Here is a 23,094-nt window from a genome sequence, read left to right as displayed (position 1 = left end):
GCACACAACAGCCATAGGTGTCCTAAACTGAACTATGAGGCTTTCAAGTTTGGATCAGAAGAACACGGCCGGTCCTGGCATCATAGTATGTTCTTTAACCGCAAAACATGGATGTGTGAATCTGGCCATAATCATTTTAAACATTACTGAGCATCTGTGGAATCTGAGTGGTATCAAAAGTGGTTTCCTCAAGACAGAGGATTGTCTTTAGACTGTTTCCCATATCTGCTTGGGGTGAAAATTCTCAAAATTTCACCCAAATGTGGCAGAAAAGATCTGCACAAAATTCTTGTTGGTATTTTCGCTGAATTCACCCAATATTATGCTCTGTATCAGTTTTTTCATGTACAATTTCTGTCCATGATAGTCTACGGGCTGTTCACATATTCTCTTTTTTTGTGAGACTGAGTGATTCACCCAAAATCTCAAAGACTTGTCTAATATTGATCCTAGTGTCGGATTTTAGTGGGCAATGTAAGTCTATAGCTCCGTCAAAAATTAGAAAGATAGATAAGAAAAGGTGGAGAAAAACTGATGGAACTTGGACCAAACTCTGCTAAAATTTTGATGAAACTTGGATCAAAAACACTGATGAAACTTGGTCCATTTTTAACCCCTTTACCCCCAAAGGTGGTTTGCACGTTAATGACCGGGCCAATTTTTACAATTCTGACCACTGTCCCTTTATGAGGTTATAACTCTGGAATGCTTCAACGGATCCCGGTGATTCTGACAATGTTTTCTCGTGACATATTGTACTTCATGACAGTGGTAAAATTTCTTTGATATTACCTGCAAAGAAGATTGTTGTACAAACTAGAGAGCTGTTTGTAAAGGTGAGATATGATATCTATATTACATATTATTAAAGTACAAAGTAGCACATTCATACAATTAGTCATTATTATTACAGCTGGACGTTTTTCCTGATAAATATAACATTACAGGTTATGAGTACCATATTTTGTGATAGGGCGTTGATCCAGGGAATTAGTCTGATTACCGTATAACATTGTTGGCGCCTTTCCAAAATTGTACGTAAAAAACTTTGTTTAACCCCTTAACCCCCAAGGATGGTTTGACCGGGCCAATTTTTACAATTCTGACCACTGTCCCTTTATGAGGTTATAACTCTGGAACGCTTCAACGGATCCCTGTGATTCTGACATTCTTTTCTCGTGACATATTGTACTTCATGACAGTGGTAAAATTTCTTTGATATTACCTGCATTTATTTGTGAACAAAATGGAAATTTGGCGAAAATTTTGAAAATTTCGCAATTTTCCAACTTTGAATTTTTATGCAATTAAATCACAGAGATATGTCACACAAAATACTTAATAAGTAACATTTCCCACATGTCTACTTTACATCAGCACAATTTTGGAACCAAATTTTTTTTGGGTTAAAGAGTTATAAGGGTTAAAAGTTGACCAGCAATTTCTCATTTTTTCAACACCATTTTTTTTTTAGGGACCACATCTCATTTGAAGTCATTTTGAGGGGTCTATATGATAGAAAATAACCAAGTGTGACACCATTCTAAAAACTGCACCCCTCAAGGTGCTCAAAACCACATTTAAGAAGTTTATTAACCCTTCAGGTGTTTCACAGGAATTTTTGGAATGTTTAAATAAAAATGAACATTTAACTTTTTTTCACAAAAAAATTACTTCAGCTCCAATTTGTTTTATTTTACCAAGGGTAACAGGAAAAAATGGACCCCAAAAGTTGTTGAACAATTTGTCCTGAGTATGCCAATACCCCATATGTGGAGGTAAACCACTGTTTGTGCGCATGACAGAGCTCGGAAGCGAAGGAGCGCCATTTGACTTTTCAATGCAAAATTGACTGGAATTGAGATGGGCCGCCATGTTGCGTTTGGAGAGCCCCTGATGTGCCTAAACATTGAAACCCCCCACAAGTGACACCATTTTGGAAAGTAGACCCCCTAAGGAACTTATCTCGATGTGTGGTGAGCACTTTGACCCATTAAGTGATTCACAGAAGTTTATAATGCAGAGCCATAAAAATAAAAAATCACATTTTTTCACAAAAATGATATTTCGCCACCAATTTTTTATTTTCCCAAGGGTAAGAGAAGAAATTGGACCCCAAAAATTGTTGTACAATTTGTCATGAGTACGCTGTTACCCCATATGTGGGGGTAAACCACTCTTTGGGTGCATGGGAGAGCTCGGAAGGGAAGGAGCGCTGTTTGACTTTTAAATGCAAAATTGACAGGAATTGAGATGGGACGCCATGTTGCGTTTGGAGAGCCACTGATGTGCCTAAACATTGAAACCCCCCACAAGTGACACCATTTTGGAAAGTAGACCCCCAAAGGAACTTATCTAGATGTGTTGTGAGAGCTTTGAACCCCCAAGTGTTTCACTACAGTTTATAACGCAGAGCCGTGAAAGTAAAAATTATTTTTTTCCCACTAAAATTATTTTTTAGCCCCCAGTTTTGTATTTTCCCAAGGGTAACAGGAGAAATTGGACCCAAAAGTTGTTGTACAATTTGTCCTGAGTACGCTGATAACCCATATGTGAGGGGGAACCACCGTTTGGGCGCATGGGAGGGCTCAGAAGGGAAGGCGCGCCATTTGGAATGCAGACTTAGATGGAATGGTCTGCAGGCATCACATTGCGTTTGCAGAGCCCCTAATGTACTTAAACAGTAGAAACCCCCTACAAGTGACTCCATATTGGAAACTAGACCCCCAAGGAACTTATCTAGATGTGTTGTGAGAACTTTGAACCCCCAAGTGTTTCACTACAGTATATAACGCAGAGCCGTGAAAATCTTTTTTTCCCACAAAAATTATTTTTAGCCCCCAGTTTTATATTTTCTCAAGGCTAACAGGAGAAATTGGACCCCAAAAGTTTTTGTCCAATTTGTCCTGAGTACGCTAATACCCCATATGTTGGAGTAAACCCCTGTTTGGGCGCACGGGAAAGCTCGGAAGGGAAGGAGCACTGTTTTACTTTTTCAACACAGAATTGGCTGGAATTGAGATTGGACGCCATGTCGTGTTTGGAGAGCTCCTGATGTGCCTAAACAGTGGAAACTGTTATGGACCTGGTGGTTAGGAGCACCCGGCACGACCTGATAGTTAAACTGACACAGGACAAGCTCTCGGATGTGGGAGCTCTGCTGAACGCAACCCCTAATCCTATCACAACAACTAGAAATAGCCGTGGAGCGTTCCTGACACTCCCTAGACGCCTCTTCACAGCCTAAGAGCTAGCTAGCCCTAAAGAAAGAAAATAAAGCCTACCTTGCCTCAGAGAAATTCCCCAAAGGTAAAGGAAGCCCCCCACATATATTGACTGTGAGTTAAGATGAAGTCACAAACACAGAAATGAAACAGATTTTAGCAAAGGGAGGCCAGACTTACTAAACAGACAGAGGATAGGAAAGGTATCTTTGCGGTCAGCACAAAAACTACAAAAGACCACGCAGAGTGTGCAAAAAGACCTCCGCACCGACTAACGGTGCGGAGATGCCACTCTGCATCCCAGAGCTTCCAGCTAGCAAGGCAAAATCATGATATCCAGCTGGACAAGAAAACAATGAACAAATAATAACTATCAGGGACTTAGCTTCTGCTGGAGCAGACAGGTCACCAGAAAGATCCAAGAGCGAACTGAACCAATGCAGGAACATTGACAGCTGGCATGGAGTAACGATCTGAGTGGAGTTAAATAGAGCAGCCAACCAAAGGATAAACCACGTCACCTGTGTAAGGAACCTCAGAAGCAGCAGCTCCACTCACAGCCACCAGAGGGAGTCCATAGACAGAACTCGCCGATGTACCATTCACGACCACAGGAGGGAGTTCGACAACAGGATTCACAACAGTACCCCCCTTGAGGAGGGGTCACCGAACCCTCACCAGAGCCCCCAGGCCGATCAGGATGAGCCAAATGAAAAGCACGAACTAGATCGGCAGCATGAACATCAGAGGCAAAAACCCAGGAATTATCTTCCTGACCATAACCCTTCCACTTGACCAGGTACTGGAGTTTCCGTCTCGAAACACGAGAATCCAAAATCTTCTCCACCACATACTCCAACTCCCCTTCGACCAACACCGGGGAAGGAGGATCAACGGAGGGAACCATAGGCGCCACGTATCTCCGCAACAACGACCTATGGAACACATTATGGATGGCAAAAGAAGCTGGATGGTCCAAACGAAATGACACAGGATTAAGAACTTCAGAAATCTTATATGGCCCAATGAAACGAGGTTTAAACTTAGGAGAGGAAACCTTCATAGGAACATGACGAGATGACAACCAAACCAAATCCCCAACACGAAGTCGGGGACCAACACAGCGCCGGCGGTTAGCGAAACGTTGAGCCTTCTCCTGGGACAATGTCAAATTGTCCACCACATGAGTCCAAATCTGCTGCAACCTGTCCACCACAGTATCCACACCAGGACAGTCCGAAGGCTCAACCTGCCCTGAAGAGAAACAAGGATGAAAACCAGAATTACAGAAAAACGGTGAAACCAAAGTAGCCGAGCTGGCCCGATTATTAAGGGCGAACTCAGCCAAAGGCAAGAAGGACACCCAATCATCCTGATCAGCAGAAACAAAGCATCTCAGATATGTTTCCAAAGTCTGATTAGTTCGTTCGGTTTGGCCATTAGTCTGAGGATGGAAAGCCGAAGAAAAAGACAAATCAATGCCCATCTTGGCACAAAAGGACCGCCAAAACCTCGAAACAAACTGGGAACCTCTGTCCGAGACGATGTTCTCCGGAATGCCATGCAAACGAACCACATGCTGGAAAAACAATGGCACCAAATCAGAGGAGGAAGGCAATTTAGACAAGGGTACCAAATGGACCATCTTAGAGAAGCGATCACAAACCACCCAAATGACCGACATCCTTTGAGAAACAGGGAGATCAGAAATAAAATCCATGGAAATATGCAGGGCCTCTTCGGGACCGGCAAGGGCAAAAGCAACCCACTGGCACGAGAACAGCAGGGCTTAGCCCGAGCACAAGTCCCACAGGACTGCACAAACGAACGCACATCCCGTGACAAAGAAGGCCACCAAAAGGATCTAGCCACCAAATCTCTGGTACCAAAGATTCCAGGATGACCAGCCAACACCGAACAATGAACCTCAGAGATAACTCTTCTAGTCCATTTATCAGGGACAAACAGTTTCTCCGTTTGACAAAGGTCAGGTCTATCAGCCTGAAACTTCTGCAGCACGCGCCGCAAATCAGGGGAGATGGCAGACAAAATTACCCCCTCTTTAAGAATACCCGCCGGCTCCGGAACACCCGGAGAGTCAGGCACAAAACTCCTTGACAGGGCATCAGCCTTCACATTCTTAGATCCCGGAAGGTATGAAACCACAAAATCAAAACGGGAGAAAAAGAGCGACCATCGAGCCTGTCTGGGATTCAAGCGTTTGGCAGACTCGAGATAAGTCAAATTCTTGTGATCCGTCAAGACCACCACGCGATGTTTAGCTCCTTCAAGCCAATGTCGCCACTCCTCAAATGCCCACTTCATGGCCAACAGCTCTCGATTGCCAACATCATAATTGCGCTCAGCAGGCGAGAATTTTCTAGAAAAGAAGGCACATGGTTTCATCACCGAACCATCAGGACTTCTTTGCGACAAAACAGCCCCTGCTCCAACCTCAGAAGCATCAACCTCGACCTGAAACGGGAGCAAAACATCTGGCTGGCACAACACAGGGGCAGAAGAAAAACGACGCTTCAACTCCTGAAAAGCCTCTATAGCTGCAGAGGACAAATTGACCACATCAGCGCCTTTCTTGGTCAAATCAGTCAACGGTTTAGCAATACTAGAAAAATTAGCGATGAAGCGACGGTAAAAATTAGCAAAGCCCAGGAACTTCTGCAGGCTCTTCACAGATGTCGGCTGAGTCCAATCATAAATGGCCTGAACTTTAACAGGGTCCATCTCGATAGTAGAAGGGGAAAAAATTAAACCCAAAAATGAAACCTTCTGAACTCCAAAGAGACACTTTGACCCCTTCACAAACAAGGAATTCGCACGAAGGACCTGGAACACCATTCTGACCTGCTTCACATGAGACTCCCAATCATCCGAAAAGACCAAAATGTCATCCAAATATACAATAATGAATCTATCCAGGTACTCTCGGAAGATGTCATGCATAAAGGACTGAAACACAGATGGAGCATTAGAAAGCCCGAATGGCATAAGCAGGTACTCAAAATGGCCCTCGGGCGTATTAAATGCTGTTTTCCATTCATCACCCTGTTTAATTCGCACAAGATTATACGCCCCTCGAAGATCTATCTTGGTGAACCAACTAGCCCCCTTAATCCGAGCAAACAAATCAGACAGCAGCGGCAAAGGATACTGAAACTTGACTGTGATCTTATTAAGAAGGCGGTAATCAATACAAGGTCTCAAAGAGCCATCCTTCTTGGCCACAAAAAAGAACCCTGCTCCCAATGGTGACGACGACGGGCGAATATGACCCTTCTCCAAGGACTCCTTTATATAACTCCGCATAGCGGCGTGCTCTGGCACAGATAAATTAAACAGTCGGCCCTTAGGAAACTTACTACCAGGAATCAAATTAATAGCACAATCGCAATCCCTATGAGGAGGTAGGGCACCGGATTTGAGCTCTTCAAATACATCCCGGTAATCTGATAAAAACTCAGGGAATTCAGAAGGAGTGGAAGGTGAAATTGACAACAATGGAACATCACCATGTACCCCCTGACAACCCCAGCTGGACACAGACATAGAGTTCCAATCCAACACTGGATTATGGACCTGTAGCCATGGCAACCCCAAAATGACCACATCATGCAGATTATGCAACACCAAAAAGCGAATATCCTCCTGATGTGCAGGAGCCATGCACATGGTCAATTGAGTCCAGTACTGAGGCTTATTCTTGGCCAAAGGCGTAGCATCAATTCCTCTCAATGGAATAGGATACTGCAAGGGCTCCAAGAAAAAACCACAGCGCCTGGCAAACTCCAAGTCCATCAAATTCAGGGCAGCGCCTGAATCCACAAATGCCATAACAGAATAGGACGACAGAGAGCAAATCAGAGTAACGGACAAAAGAAATTTAGACTGTACCGTACCAATGGTGGCAGACCTAGCGAACCGCTTAGTGCGCTTAGGACAATTGGAGATAGCATGAGTGGATTCACCACAGTAAAAACACAGCCCATTCCGACGTCTGTGTTCTTGTCGTTCAGCTCTGGTCAAAGTCCTATCACACTGCATAGGCTCAGGCCTATGCTCAGAGAATACCGCCAAATGGTGCACAACTTTGCGCTCACGCAAGCGCCGATCGATCTGAATGGCCAAGGACATAGACTCATTCAGACCAGCAGGCGTGGGAAATCCCACCATGACATCTTTAAGGGCTTCAGAAAGACCCTTTCTGAAAATTGCCGCCAGGGCACATTCATTCCACTGAGTAAGCACAGACCACTTTCTAAACTTCTGACAGTAAACCTCCGCTTCATCCTGACCCTGACACAAAGCCAGCAAGATTTTCTCTGCCTGATCCACTGAATTTGGTTCATCATAAAGCAATCCAAGCGCCAGAAAAAACGCATCAACATCACGCAATGCAGGATCTCCTGGCGCAAGGGAAAATGCCCAGTCTTGAGGGTCACCACGCAACAAAGAAATAATGATTTTTACTTGTTGGACGGGTTCACCAGAGGAGCGGGGTTTCAAAGCTAGAAACAGTTTACAATTATTTTTGAAATTCAAGAACCTAGATCTATTCCCAGAAAACAAATCAGGAATAGGAATTCTAGGTTCTAACATCGGATTCTGAACCACAAAATCTTGAATGTTTTGTACCCTTGCAGTGAGATGATCCACACAAGAGGACAGACCTTGAATGTCCATATCTACACCTGTGTCCTGAACCACCCAAAGGTTTAGGGGAAAAGAAAGACAAAACACAGTGCAAAGAAAAAAAAATGGTCTCAGAACTTCTCTTATCCCTCTATTGAGATGCATTAATACTTTGGGCCAGCTGTACTGTTATGGACCTGGTGGTTAGGAGCACCCGGCACGACCTGATAGTTAAACTGACACAGGACAAGCTCTGGGATGTGGGAGCTCTGCTGACCGCAACCCCTAATCTTATCACAACAACTAGAAATAGCCGTGGAGCGTTCTTGACACTCCCTAGACGCCTCTTCACAGCCTAAGAGCTAGCTAGCCCTAGAGAAAGAAAATAAAGCCTACCTTGCCTCAGAGAAATTCCCCAAAGGTAAAGGAAGCCCCCCACATATATTGACTGTGAGTTAAGATGAAGTCACAAACACAGAAATGAAACAGATTTTAGCAAAGGGAGGCCAGACTTACTAAACAGACAGAGGATAGGAAAGGTATCTTTGCGGTCAGCACAAAAACTACAAAAGACCACGCAGAGTGTGCAAAAAGACCTCCGCACCGACTAACGGTGCGGAGATGCCACTCTGCATCCCAGAGCTTCCAGCTAGCAAGGCAAAATCATGATATCCAGCTGGACAAGAAAACAATGAACAAATAATAACTATCAGGGACTTAGCTTCTGCTGGAGCAGACAGGTCACCAGAAAGATCCAAGAGCGAACTGAACCAATGCAGGAACATTGACAGCTAGCATGGAGTAACGATCTGAGTGGAGTTAAATAGAGCAGCCAACCAAAGGATAAACCACGTCACCTGTGTAAGGAACCTCAGAAGCAGCAGCTCCACTCACAGCCACCAGAGGGAGTCCATAGACAGAACTCGCCGAAGTACCATTCATGACCATAGGAGGGAGTTCGACAACAGAATTCACAACAGGAAACCCCCAATTATAACTAAAACCCTAATCCAAACACACCCCTAACCCTAATCCCAACGGTAATCCTCACCACACCTCTAACACTGACACACCCCTAATCCTAATCCCAACCCTATTCACTACCGTAAATGTAATCCAAACCCTAACCCTAACTTTAGCCCTAACCCTAACCCTAATGGGAAAATGGAAATAAATACATTTTTTAAATTTTTTAATTTTTCCCTAACTTAGGGGGAGATGAAGGGGGGTTTGATTTACTTTTATAGCAGGTTCTTTAGTGGATTTTTATGATTGGCAGCCGTCACACACTGAAAGACGCTTTTTATTGCAAAAAATATTTTTTGCGTTACCACATTTTGAGAGCTATAATTTTTCCATATTTGGGTCCACAGAGTCATGTGAGGTCTTGTTTTTTGCAGGACGAGTTGGCGTTTTTATTGGTGACATGTTCGGGCACATGACATTTTTTGATTGCTTTTTATTCCGATTTTTGTGAGGCAGAATGACCAAAAACCAGCTACTCATGAATTTTTTTTTGGGGGAGGCGTTTATTCTGTTCCACGTTTAGTAAAATTGATAAAGCAGTTTTATTCTTCGGGTCCGTACGATTACAGCGATACCTCATTTATATCATTTTTTTATGTTTTGTCGCTTTTATATGATAAAAACTATTTTATAGAAAAAATAATTATTTTTGCATCGCTTTATTCTGAGGACTATAACTTTTTTATTTTTTCGCTGATGACGCTGTATGGCAGCTCGTTTTCTGCGGGACAAGATGACGTTTTCAGCGGTACCATGGTTATTTATATCAGTCTTTTTAATCGCGTGTTATTCCACTTTTTGTTTGGCGGTATGATAATAAAGCGTTGTTTTTTGCCTTTTTTTTTTACTGTGTTCACTGAAGGGGTTAACTAGTGATATAGTTTTATAGGTGGGGTCGTTACGGACGTGGCGATACTAAATATGTGTACTTTTATTGTTTTTTATTTAGATAAAGAAATGTATTTATAGGAACAATATTTTTTTTTTTTTTTTTTTTTTTAGGAATTTTTTTTATTTTTTTTAAACATGCGAATATTTTTTTTTACACTATAACATTGCCTCAGGGGGGGCACTGTGCACTGTGTCAGATCAGCGATCTGACGTGCACTCCTTCAGGCTTACCAGTGCTTGCTCTGAGCAGGTGCTGGTAAGCCACCTCCCTGCAGTACCCGGATGCAGCCCCGTGGCCATTTTGGATCCGGGTTTGCTGCAGGGAGGAGGAGGTAAGAGACCCTCACAGCAACGAGATCACATCGCGTTTCTCCGGGGGTCTCAGGGAAGCCCGCAGGGAGCCCCCTCCCTGCGCGATGCTTCCCTATACCGCTGGAACACTGCGATCATGTTTGATCGCACTGTGCTGGGGGTTAATGTGGCGGGGCGGTCCGTGACCACTCCTGGCACATAGTGCCGCATGTCAGCTGCGATAGTCAGCTGACACCCGGCTGCGATCGGCCGCACTCCCCCCGTGAGCGTGGCCGATCGCGTATGACGTACTATCCTGTCGGTGGTCATACAGGCCCAGCCCACCTTGACGGGATAGTACGTCCGATGTCAGAAAGGGGTTAATGATAAAATCAAAAATGTCTGAATGAAGCCTATTAGGTTACCTGTATTTTTTTTACTTTTTTTAGATTTTTTTTCTATTTTTGGGATGTCAAGTTTTGAATAAAGCTGCTTTGTTTTTGATACTTCCTAATATTTGGCTTTGACAAAGCTTTATTGAAACAGTCATGTATGGAACACATATGGATTTTTTACCTATGGATTTTTCACATCTAATACAAGTCTATGGGGAAAATCTGCACATAAACCTCAGCGTTCCCACAAGAAAAGTTTATATTTTGTGGATATCAAACACAGATCATAGGTCAGTTTACGCAGAGCAAAAAAAGCACATGAGTATGAGACTTCTATAAATTAGGTTAGGAACTTAACCTAATGTGGTAGATAAAATCTACTGCCAAATTTGCATGTAACGTTTTCTTGTTGCAGATGATCAGGGCTAATTTTCACTTACAAAAATTTCTACAAGAAATCTGCTACATATGAACATACACATACCCATTGTGCAGCATATCTGTCGATTATGAGTATATTCTAACTATCTTAACTATATACGAGCTTATAAACTGAAAAAAAGTGTTATATTAATTAATCATGCTGTATAAGATCATTTATACATTTCACATTCTCTTACAGGTGCTTCTTGTTGCGCTGGTTGTGATGTCACTTGGATTAGGTTTGGGCTTGGGACTAAAAACAAAAGAGAAACAACCGGAAAGGCCATTAGGTATCACCAATCTACATTTTTTTTGTCTTTAAGACTGGTGGATTATATATTTCTTCTATGAGTTTTCTTCTTTTAGGGCTCGCTCACACTAGTGTATAAATCGGACAAGTGCAAAGCCAGAAAAAAATCGGATTGCACTTGGACCAATGTTATGCAATGAGAAAGTGCAGATCTGCCTATTTTTTTCTCAGCTTTATTAGGCATGAGAACTAAATCACAGTGTGCTGCGATTTCACTCTGCAATCAGAAAAAAATCAGATGACATATGGACCATTAGAGTGACATCCGATTTTTACAGATACATTACAATTCTGTAGCATAGGAAACTGCAAATGGTCCTATAAATGTAAATGTAAATGCTGAGTGAAAAAAGGATTGAATACGGACAGCAAGTGAGTGAAAATCGTCTCACTTTCCTGGATGAGAATGGGACTGATTTTTTTTTTATATACTAGTGTGAGTGAACCCTAATAATGAAAAGTTCTGCAAGTTTGTATTATTTTTTGTGCTTCAATCCTTCATTGTTTTCGAGATTTCTGTTGTTGGTGAATGAAAAAGAATTAATGTTCCCATTCAGGGGCTAAAAGACTGTACACCATCTTGTCCTGTTTGCCGAAAAGTGGATGTAATTGTGACCAAACTAGAAAATACTATTTGCTAGGGAGGCTTGTCTCTAAGCTGGTACATATTATATATAGCAATACTGTGTTATGCCAGGGTCACACTTGCGAGTGCAATGCGAGAAACTCGCGCATCGATACCCGGCACTGCCGCCGACACTCAGGACCGGAGCGTTCAGCTGCATAGAAATACATGCAACTGCACATTACGGAGCTGAGTGCCGGCGGCAATGCCGGGTATTGATGCAAGAGACTCGCGCAAGTTTCTCGCATTGCACTCGCAAGTGTGACCCCGGCCTTAGGCAAAGTTCACACTGGACTTTTGCTGTGTTTTTTTGCTGCGCTTTTTTGTTGCTAATTTGCAGCTGCTTTTTACAGTACCAGCAAAGCCTATGAGATTTTAGAAATGTCATGTATGTACATTATTTTTGTCATCGGTATTTTGTGCTTTGCATGGTTTTTTTGGACATACAGTAGACCATGTCACTTCTTTCAGCATTTTTTCACCCATTTAACCATTACTTGTATAATGATGAATGCGTTATTGTATTCGTTTAATTACCCATTGTATATCTTGTACCAGGTCCAATTATATCATGGCTATAAAGAGTTAACATTAGCACTAACCTCTAAGCTCAAGAGAAGAGGTTTCCTAGAGGTATCCTGCACAGGGGGGATTTTTCCTCTCCTGAGCGCTGTAGGATGACTCTTTGTGAGGCCGGTATCACACGTCAGTGTCTCCGGTACGTGAGGTGACAGTTTCCTCACGCAGCGGAGCCACTGACACACGTAGACACATTCAAATCAATGCATCTGTGCAGATGTCATTGATTTTTTGCAGACCGTGTCTCCGTGTGCCAAACACGGAGACATGTCAGTGTTCGTGGGAGCGCACGGATTACACGGACCCATTAAAGTCAATGGGTCCGTGTAAAACATACCGCACACGGACGTTGTCCGTCTGCAGCCCGTGTGCCGTGCAGGAGACAGCGCTACAGTAAGTAAATCTTTATTTTAAACACGAGAAACAAAAAAAAAAAAAGGAATATTCATATCTTCTTTACAGCAAACGCTGCTGCAGAGAAGATATGAATGGCGGCTTCAGCACCAGATGCAGGGGACAGCACTGAACTTTAGCGCTGTCTCCTGCACGGTGCGAGTGGTACCCAGTGGGCACACGGGCGGTACCGGAATTATCTGGACGTGTGGGACTGCCCTGAGTCAGAGGTTTACCAAGTTTAGTCCCCTGATTGCTTTTGCAGGGGCACTTACTTTATAAGTTTACCCAAGTGAAATAAGTCATTCATTTATAAAGAAAATAAAATAAATATATAAAGTGTCATACATGGCTTGGAAGTTATAACTCGTTACAAGTTTGCGGTTTAGGAGTCAGGTGGAAGTTGAAGACAAGGTAAGGTGGCCTCATGTTAACTAATAGAAGATGTGAAACCTCATGGTGGTGAACAGGCTCGGCTTTGGTGGACAGCCTTAAAAATGTAGTAATTGTAACTTCAATCAGGGGTGGGCACAGTGGTTAAGAAAAGGATAATAGGGTCATTGGTGCCCTGAAAGTTTACTGGCCCCGCTTGAATGGCAAGCCAGTGCGTGCAGCTCCTTTATGGCTGTCTGTCCTGTTGCTGTATGTCAGACAGCTGGGGATATCACAGTACTTGAGAATCCCAATGTACTAGCACTTCATCTGACTCTTACTGTATTTGTTTTAATCCTGTGATTTAAATAAAGCTGTGTCCATTTTGACCACCAAAATAATGTATTTGTGTATTTATTCCAGAGTCTAGCTTTACTGTAGTTCTGGTTGTTTTAAGATGGAGTGGGGGGGTCTGTCTCGTATCCAAAAAGTTGTGTGTTAGCTCAACTAACATTAGCGAACTGTGTGGGAGTTCACTTATATGGGAGGATGTTTTAGGTTAAAAAGGTCCACTATAGCACTGATGACCTATCTTTAAGATAGGTCAACAATGTCTGATCGGTCGAGGTGTGAAACCCTTCATCCCCAACAATCAGCTATTCTCAGTGGTCGCTGGCCAGAAGTACTCACTTGTGGAATTGCTCCATCTTCTGACTGTGTCCGAGGCAGGGTACTGCACATCCACCTCCGTATTTTAGAAAACAGCCAGCTCCGCAAGTAAGTACTTCCGTCCATTGGCTGCCACGGATAACAGCTGATTGGCGTGGTGCCAAGTGCCAGACCCCAACTGATCAGACATTGATGACCTATCCTGAGGGTAGGTCATCAGTGCTAAAGTAGTGGACAACCTCTTTAAGTTTCCACTATTAGTTTTTTGTGAGTTTTTGATTTTGCTTAATTTTGCTATGAAAAAAACAGGTAAAACTTTATATATAGAAATCTTTGGCCCGCTGTGCTTTTTTGTTTTTGCTGTGTAAACTGACCTGCGGCACGTTTTTTGAAATCCACAACATTTCAGTTCCTCTTGCTGGTACTCTGAGTTTTATGTGCACGTTTTCACACTTAAGTCTACAGGCAAAAAAAGCATACCCTTTTCCATTGTGAAACACCCTAAAAATGCATGTAATCCGTACATGACTGTATCAATAGTCAATAAATGCCAGAAAGTATCAAAACCAAAGCTTTATCTCAAACGTGACATGTCAAGAAGAAACAAAAATCCAGCGTCAGGACCACTATAAAAAGCATGTTAAAACAGAGGGAAAAAACATGCTACCTAATTTAGAAAATCTGCAACATCAAAAATACACCAAATACTCATGATGGGAACTTAGCCTTATGGCTTGTTCACATATTGCATTTTGCATGCAAGAAAAACACAGAATTTACAGTATCAGCAAATTGAATGGAACTTCTGAAATCTCAAACACAGACTTGAAGCAGTTTAAACCTCCTAAGCCATCTACAGTTGTGCTCAAAAGTTTACATACCCCGGCAGAATTTTTGCTTCCTTGGCCTTTTTTTCAGAGAATATGATTGATAATATCAAATCTTTTTCTCCACTCGTGGTTAGTGGTTGGGTGAAGACATTTATTGTCAAACTACTGTGTTTTCTCTTTTTAAAATCATAATGAAAATATGAATGTTGTCATTCATATTGTCTGAAAAAAGGCCAAGAAAGCAAAAATTCTGTGGGGATATGTAAACTTTTGAGCACAACTGTATATGGGCACATAAGTCATAGGAAGCTGAATAAAGTGATACCTACATGCCCATGTAGACAGCTTAGGATGGTTGTTCCTACTGACAGATTCCTGTTAACGTTAAGATTTTCACAGACCCATAGCTTGAATGGATGATTTTCATCCATGAAACCGATGAAATATGGACATGTCTATATGATATTTTCATGGACATAGGGTCTACAGAAACAATGGAAATGAGAACAACCCCATAGACTATAATATAAACAGTATATATATATATATATATATATATATATATATATATATATGTTCTAGACGTGTGAATGAGAGTTCAGACATATTTTATAACTAATTTTTAAAAAGTCTAGAAACAGATTTTTGTCCAAGTGTACTCATTTGTTAAAGACATGGACATTTCCCCCCCTAAATTCCCCCTAAATATTGGTGTAAATGTGCACCTGTCGGGCAGTAGTGTAAGGATCAGTGTGTCACACATGCCTAATACAATCATGTTATATATCTATCATTAAGGAATATTAAGCCTGAGATTAATGGGTCATGTACTGCAAATACTCCTTGAGTGATTGCATAAATCATCATTGTTTTGTCACATATGTTTTACATACTGCCAAGCCATCCTGGGAAAGTCAACTTTTTGGCAAATGTTAAAACAAGAAATACCAGATTCGTGACTTTATGCCAGTCAGTTGCAACACATTCATAAATGTAAATTAGTTTCTTGCTCTACTTTGGCAGAAAAATGGGGAACACCCAGAACATTTTTTAGATAAAATGTCTGATACAATATTGTACATTTTTTGTCTAGATTTTGCTATTTTTCACCTGTTTTTAATTATGCCTTATTTTTCTTTTCCTGAAGGGGCATAACTGGGTGAGCACCTGACTCTTCACTTGAGCCCCTGATGGTGGGATTTGATTTAGCTCCCAATGAACACCTAGGTTCTACTCTAAAGGTACCTTCACACTGAACAACTTTCCAACGAGAACGACAACGATCCGTGACGTTGCAGCGTCCTGGATAGCGATCTCATTGTGTTTGACACGCAGCAGCGATCAGGATCCTGCTGTGACATCGCTGGTCGTCGCTGAAAGTCCAGAACTTTAGTTGGTCATTAGGTCGGCGTGATTCCTCCTGTTTGACAGCAAAAGCAACGATGCCTGCAATGTTTTTTCATGGAGCAACGACCAGCGAGAACGATAAGTACGTCACTGGATCGCTCCTGCATCGTTCAGCTGTTGCCGTGTTTGACATCTCCTAGCGACCTAAACAGCGACTCTGCAGCGATCTATATCGCAGTCTATATCGCTGCAGCATCACTAAATGTGACAGTACCTTAAGACAGACCTCGGATGCACGGCAGCTGACCCCCAAAGGACTGATAGCTAGAACGGCTCCGAAGGAGAGGGCAGCTGATACAAGCAGGCACTTTACTGGTGCTGCTGATATACAGGATGGCACTGGCAGGTGTTAAGGGTTCCTGCTGACATGCAGACTGGCATGGCAGGTATAGGTGGGCCCGGCTGTTATACAGACTGGCACGGCGGGTCCGGCTATTATACAGAATTGCACGCAGGTGCAGGCGGGTCTGGCTGTTATACAGACTGGCATGGCAGGTGCAGGCTGATCCGGCTGTAATACAGACTGAGAAAACAAACACTATCAAGGTGGTTAGGGATGGACAGACACTAGAGGGACCAGCATTGAAAGAGGACAGGGACTTCAGAACTAGCAAGCTTGTTTGGAAACAGACTAACAACATCGCACAGGCACCTCCATGCAGGTGAAGGTGCCTTAAATAATAAGTGTCTCCCAGCCATTGGCTGGGGATGCTTAATGACAATGCACGCGGCCCCTTTAAAGGAGGGAGCATGTGCGTGTAAGGGAAGAAACCAACTAGGTATATCTCCTCCATAATGGGTCCAGAACCGTCAGGGCTGTCACCTAAATTACAGGGGGAAAGCTTAAAGCACGGGACCGCTCCCTGTACTCGAGAGAAGGGGGCTTGGTCAAGCTGAGAGGATATTCGCGCACAAGGATTCAAACAGTTTGGGCAGGAACATCGAGTGCGCGAGATGTCTGGGAGGTAAAATCAGCTTTGAGGCGACTGGGCAGAGTAGAGCAGAGCCTGGGATGTCAAAGCGCTTTGACAGGAGACTACCGACTGGGTACCACTCAGACACCTCTGTCCCCGCTGATATCGCTGCGACCGCTGCTGCAGTCACCCCCGCTGACAGCACTGACCGTGAGAGACAAGGTCTGTGAACGAGACTTAGGTACACATCGATACGGCACAGCAAATCAGATTGTCCATTGTAAACTGTGTTTGGGCAGTGCTGCAGGTCTCCGTAGTGTTGGGATACTTACCGCTGAGGATAAGGACGTTTCCCTCTTCATCTCCTCATCTGCTGGACCCAAGAACCGCGTCAGGATCCCGAGGAGTTGTCACCATCGTAAGGACCACGAGAGGACACTGCCAACATCAGGAGATACTACCCCATCTTACTCAGGACTGCGACAGACTCCCACTGCGATGCCATCTAAGCGGCCCCAGTCACAGGCAGGAGTTTGACCACAACTGGCGTCTGAGCCATGTTATATTTAATTGAATTGTCTGCTTTACTTGTTCGTGTTTCTTAAGTTACCCCCATTAGCCATTTGCTGTTTTAGGGAATAATATCCCTCTGTTTTCTCCCTGCGTGGAGTTTCTGCTGTATAATAAACCCCTATCACCCTTGGTCTGTATACAGTCCATTACTGCATCCTACATGCTTGCGGTCTTCTCACACGCACACGTCCTAAACACAATACCTGAGGATCTGTGTGCCATGCATATACCACGTGCAGCAGCCTATGAGGTAGGTGTATGGAGTGCTGGACTGAAGCCAAAGCGGTGAGTGAATCTGCGTCCCGGCCAGGGAAGAGAGGCAGCATGCAGGGACACCCCCGCTACATAGAATGACTGAGAGTTAGAGGATGAGGGACCCAACCACAAGATATTGGATACGGAGGGAAAAAGAAAGGTAGAGTGGACATTCCAACTGCTGTAGATTTTTAAGAGACTTGTCACCATGGAAGTGTGTGGGAAGTTGTCCACAGTTCTTCAGCTTCTACTGGCTAGCTGGCCCAACAAAACATACTACATCTGGACCCACCCCTTATGACATAAGAGAGATCATCAATGGGTACATATCAAGTGCGTGAAGGTTACTAATTCATAAACCTATACTTCACCACAAAAAAAAGTGTAGAGTAACGGAGGCTCCTCAGAGACTTGAAGATGATAAATGAACTGTTTCTCTTATCAAAGTCAATACATTTATTGCAATGTTATATGTGTGGGGCGCATATAATGCAAAAGGTTTTTCTGTAAAAACCTTGTGGTCAAGTACTTGGGGTCCTCGCTTCTCTCAGGACATTATGCTGAGAAGTATGTTCGAAGAATTGATGCGATTTGTGCAATGTGACATAAAATCCACCAGATCTGATACACTGAAGAATGACAAGTTTGCTTTATTTTCTGAAGTGTGGAATCGCTTCATTGAAAATTGCATACTGTGTTACAAACATGGACAAAACCTGACAGGTGATGAACAGCTTTTTCCAACTGAATAAAGATGTCCGTTCACCTAATACTGTATATAGCCAATAAGCCGAACAAAATTGGAATAAAGTTCCGGCTAGTAGCTGCCATAGAATGCAAATCCTTCTGCAATGGGTTTCCATATTTGGGAAATGATGAATAACTGGCTGATCAGCCTCTTGCAAAACATGTTGTTCTCAAACTAATGTATCATTTTTTGAACAAGGAACAAAATGTTACTACAGATAACTTTTTCACCTAATTGAAACATGACAATACGCTGAGAAGCAAAGAGAACGAGAATTGTGGGAACGATGAATCATGCAAGGAAAGAGATTCCATCTTTGGCAAAAAAGCAACAAACATATACATACGAGACTACTCTGATGAAGAATGGTGACATCACTCTTACTTTACCAAGTTAAGGCACATAAGAATATCATTTTGCTCAGTAGCCTTTCACCCAGATGTAGAAGTTGGAAACGACAAGAGAAAAAAATAGAAACAATAACATTTCACCATAAATCAAATGTTGGAGTGGACACAGTAGACCAAATAACTTGAAAGTACACCACAAAATCTGAAAGCCGCCGATGGCCTTTTCAGGTGTTTTGTAATATACTTGATTTAGCAGCTATAAAAGCAAGAATACTCTATGGAACAGCAACTGGGAGTCAAATTGGCAGACGTGAGTTCATTCTTCAGCTTGCATTAGAGCTTTGCAAGAATCATTTGGAATCAAGACGTGGCACGTTATCTGTATTGTCTGGACAACAAACAAAAGGACAAGAAATCCGTAAGTGTCAAAAATGGGAAGATTGAAGATGCAATGAAAACAGAATGTTTGAAACTTGTGCAAGCTGTAACAAACCAGTCTGTCTAAAATGCACTGGGAAAGCGGAAAAAGTACTGTTTGTGTTAAATATTGGATAAGGAAAATGTGTTTAAACTGCTGTACTTGATCTCAACACTGTTTCTACTAAGTAAAAATAAATGTTCTTTAATTTTATTGTCAAAAAAAGTTATTTTTACTACCAGGACAGTACTTTTGAATGGGGGTCAAAATGACCCCAAGTGGTAGTTATAGGTATTATGAAACATGCAGTAATTCTAGTGTTATTGCAATAACACGTACATGTAAATAACAGGGGTGATTGTGTGTGAAGAAGGCTCTGATAGGGATTGTAGATTGTGAGCCCTAATGGGGACAGTGATGATAATGTATGTAAAGTGCTGCAGAATATGATGGCACCATGTAGGCAATGCATAATAATAAAAAATGAATACATTTTCTTATATAGTCACGTGTTTAAATAGCGTGTGTAACACCTGCATTGTGTAGAATAGCCCATTATAATCCTATTACATTTCTGTTGCCAATCAGTTTCTTCATGTCTGTAAAAGCTGGAGTGTCTATAACTGAAGTATTAGGGAAGACTTATAACTGATGATAGTGGAAAACGTGACGATATGTCAAAATGACCATGAAAATATTTACTGATGATTTCTTAAAATTATATGCTTACTATAATATTTATTGGTTACGTCCACATTTGCATGAATGATTGAAGCTGAATTAAAAAATGTCTACAGCTCCAATGCATCAGCATGATTACAAAGCACAAACAGATTATGTGCTGTCTGATTGTAAAATCAAACTCTTTTCTTGCCACCCTGATGAATGTATGATAACAAAACGTAGCAGACAGATGGAAGGCGGTGCGGCTGCAGGATCAGACTACATAGGATTTGTTTGTATCTTTGGTTGGCATCTGTTACCACAGAGACACAAGTCTGGCACTGTATACACACAAAACAGTAAGCAATTTTTTATTCAAAACTTAATAAAAGTTTTTTGAAAAAATATTTTAGCTATATTTAGGTAATAAAATTTGATTGTAGAGGTATTAATAGCTTTTAAAGAATTTAAAAACCATTGAAGGTATTGTTTTACTTAAATCATGCATTTTTTAAAATGGGTTTAATCAGAGGCATAGCTAGGGTTTTGGTTCGGGGGGGGGGGGGGGCGAAGCTTCTGAGTGGGTCCCTAACCAGGTAGCCTTGATTACAACTCAGTGACACACCCTAATAGTGGAGAAGAACCGCATCCCATACTCTCTCTGTTGGAGTCCCCCAAGGCTCTAAGGCTCTGTTCTAGGACCCCTACTCTTCTCAATCTATACACTTGGCCTGGGGCAACTCATAAAGTCCCATGGATTCCAGTACCACCTTTGGGCCGGAGTCACACTACAGCGAGATACGGCCGAGTCTCGCAGGTTAAAAACAAGCTCTGGCACCAGCACTCCGGAGCGGAGCGTGCAGCTCAATGTATTGCTGTGCGGCCGCACGCTCCGCTCTGGAGTGCCGGTGCCAGAGCTTGGTTTTAACCTGCGAGACTTGGCCGTATCTCGCTGTGTGTGATCCCGGCCTTATGCTGATGACACTCAGATCTACCTCACTGGCCCCGACGTCACCTCTGCTGTTCAGAATCCCAGAGTTTCTATCAGCCATATCCTCCTTCTTCTCCTCTTGCTTCCTCAAACTCAATGTGGACAAATCTGAACTCATCATCTTTCCTCCATCTCACAGATCTTCCTTACCTGAAATATCTATCACAATTAACAACATCACTCTTTCCCCTGTACTGAAAGTCCACTGCCTCGGAGTAACCCTTGACTCTGCCCTGCCTTTCAAACCGCACATCCAAGCTTTTTCCACCTCCTGTCGCCTACAGCTCAAAAATAGCTCCAGAATCCGTCCTTTCCTCAACCCTCAATCTACTAAAATGCTTGTGCATGCCTTCATCATCTCCCGCCTCTACTACTGCAACATCCTTTTCTGTGGCCTCCCTGCTAACACTCTTGCACCTCTCCAGTCCATCCTTAACTGTGCTGCCCGACTAATTCATCTCTCTCTTCGCTACTCTTCCGCTTCTCCCCTCTGTAAATTTCTTTACTGGCTCCCATTCCCTCAGCGTATCCAGTTCAAATTACTAATACTGACCTACAAAGCCATCCATAACCTATCTCCTCCATATGTCTCTGAACTAATCTCCCGATATCTTCCCTCACGTAATTTTTTGTCATCTCAAGACCTACTTCTCTCCTCCGCACTTATTCGCTCCTCACTCAATCGCCTCCAAGACATCTCCCGAATATCCCCCATGCTCTGGAATTCTTTGCCCCAACACGTCCGACTATCAACCATATTCGGATCCTTCAGACGGAACCTGAAAACCCACCTCTTCAGAAAGCTTACAGCATGCACTGACCCCCGCTGCCTCCTCACCACTACCAGAGCTACCGTCTCACCAACAACGGAGATGCTGCAACCCCCCAACCTACTGTCTCCTTCCCCACTATCCCATAGGATGTAAGCCCTCAAGGGCTGGGTTCTCTCCCCTCTGTATAAAGGTACCGTCACACTCAGCGACGCTGCAGCGATATAGACAACGAGGCGACCTAAACTAGATCGCTGCAGCGTCGCTGTTTAGGTCGCTGTAGAGACGTCAAACACAGCAACTCCAGAACGATGCAGGAGCGATCCAGTGATGTAACGGCGACTCACTTCTCGTTCTCGCTGGTTGTTAGCTCCATGTCAAACAGCTGGAGTGTACCGATCCGACACACATCTAGGGGCCCTATGCTTGTTGCTGGCGTCGTTGCTTTTGATGTCAAACATGACGATACATGCCGACCTGGCGACGAAATAAAGTTCTGGACTTCTAGCTCCAACCAGGGATGGCACAGCGGGATCCAGATCGCTGCTGCGTGTCAAACACAACGAGATCGCTATCCAGATCGCTGCAACGTCACGGATCGTTGTCGTTCTCTTTGCAAAGTTGCTGAGTGTGACGGTACCTTAAGTCTGTGATTGTTAGTTTGTTTACTGTAAGTGATATCTGTAATTTGTATGTAAGCCTTTCTCATGTACAGCTCCATGGAATAAATGGTGCTATATAAATAAATAATAATAATGGTCCCTTACATGATGACAATATAAAAAGCGAACTTTGATGCAGTCATAAGGGTTACAAATCCTGCTTTCTGCTCAAAAACCTCACTGTTGGTTTTGACTTAACAAACTCTGCAGTCTGCTATGTATAGTGATACAGAGGATGTAGGCTGAAGTTATAAACAGTTTTACATTTTTAAATAGTAATTAAACTTTTATTTCGTTTTTAATAATTTTGTCCAGCATGGAAAGATATTACATTTTGCAAACCACTTTATTACAATATTTATCGTTCTTCTAAATAATTTACAGGTAAGTGGCTTCAAATTCCCTGTTTTCTCCCAGCATGTTTGCTTACCTTTAGCTGCATTCATGTAATTAGAATGTATTGATTTGGAGTAGAGATAATGGCAGTGAAAGGGTCAGCTCAGCGCCTTACTTTCACTAACTTTATCGATCACCCTGCTGTAGTAGATTGTTCTGATAAGCAGAACACTCAGAGGAGTGAACAGTTACTTGGAGTACAGATGATGGCAGTGAAGGGTCACCTCAGCACCTTGCTTCCACTAACTCTGGAGATCACCCTGCTAGTTTAT

At 42.9% G+C, this 23,094-nt stretch overlaps 1 protein-coding gene across 2 annotated transcripts in view; it reads left to right on the top strand.

Moving 5' to 3' along the window:
- ENPP3 (ectonucleotide pyrophosphatase/phosphodiesterase 3) overlaps positions 1-23,094 on the top strand; it is a 214,116-nt gene that overhangs the window by 59,271 nt on the left and 131,751 nt on the right. For both annotated transcript variants that reach the window (XM_069726011.1, XM_069726012.1), the window contains exon 2: positions 11,097-11,187. In XM_069726011.1, coding sequence (XP_069582112.1) covers positions 11,097-11,187 — 91 coding nt within the window. The remainder of the gene's footprint in view (positions 1-11,096; positions 11,188-23,094) is intronic.

Source organism: Ranitomeya imitator, chromosome 5, assembly GCF_032444005.1.
Source record: "Ranitomeya imitator isolate aRanImi1 chromosome 5, aRanImi1.pri, whole genome shotgun sequence".
NCBI lineage: Eukaryota > Metazoa > Chordata > Amphibia > Anura > Dendrobatidae > Ranitomeya > Ranitomeya imitator.
Note: the sequence above shows the minus strand (reverse complement) of the source record. Positions and strands in the feature narration are given on the sequence as shown.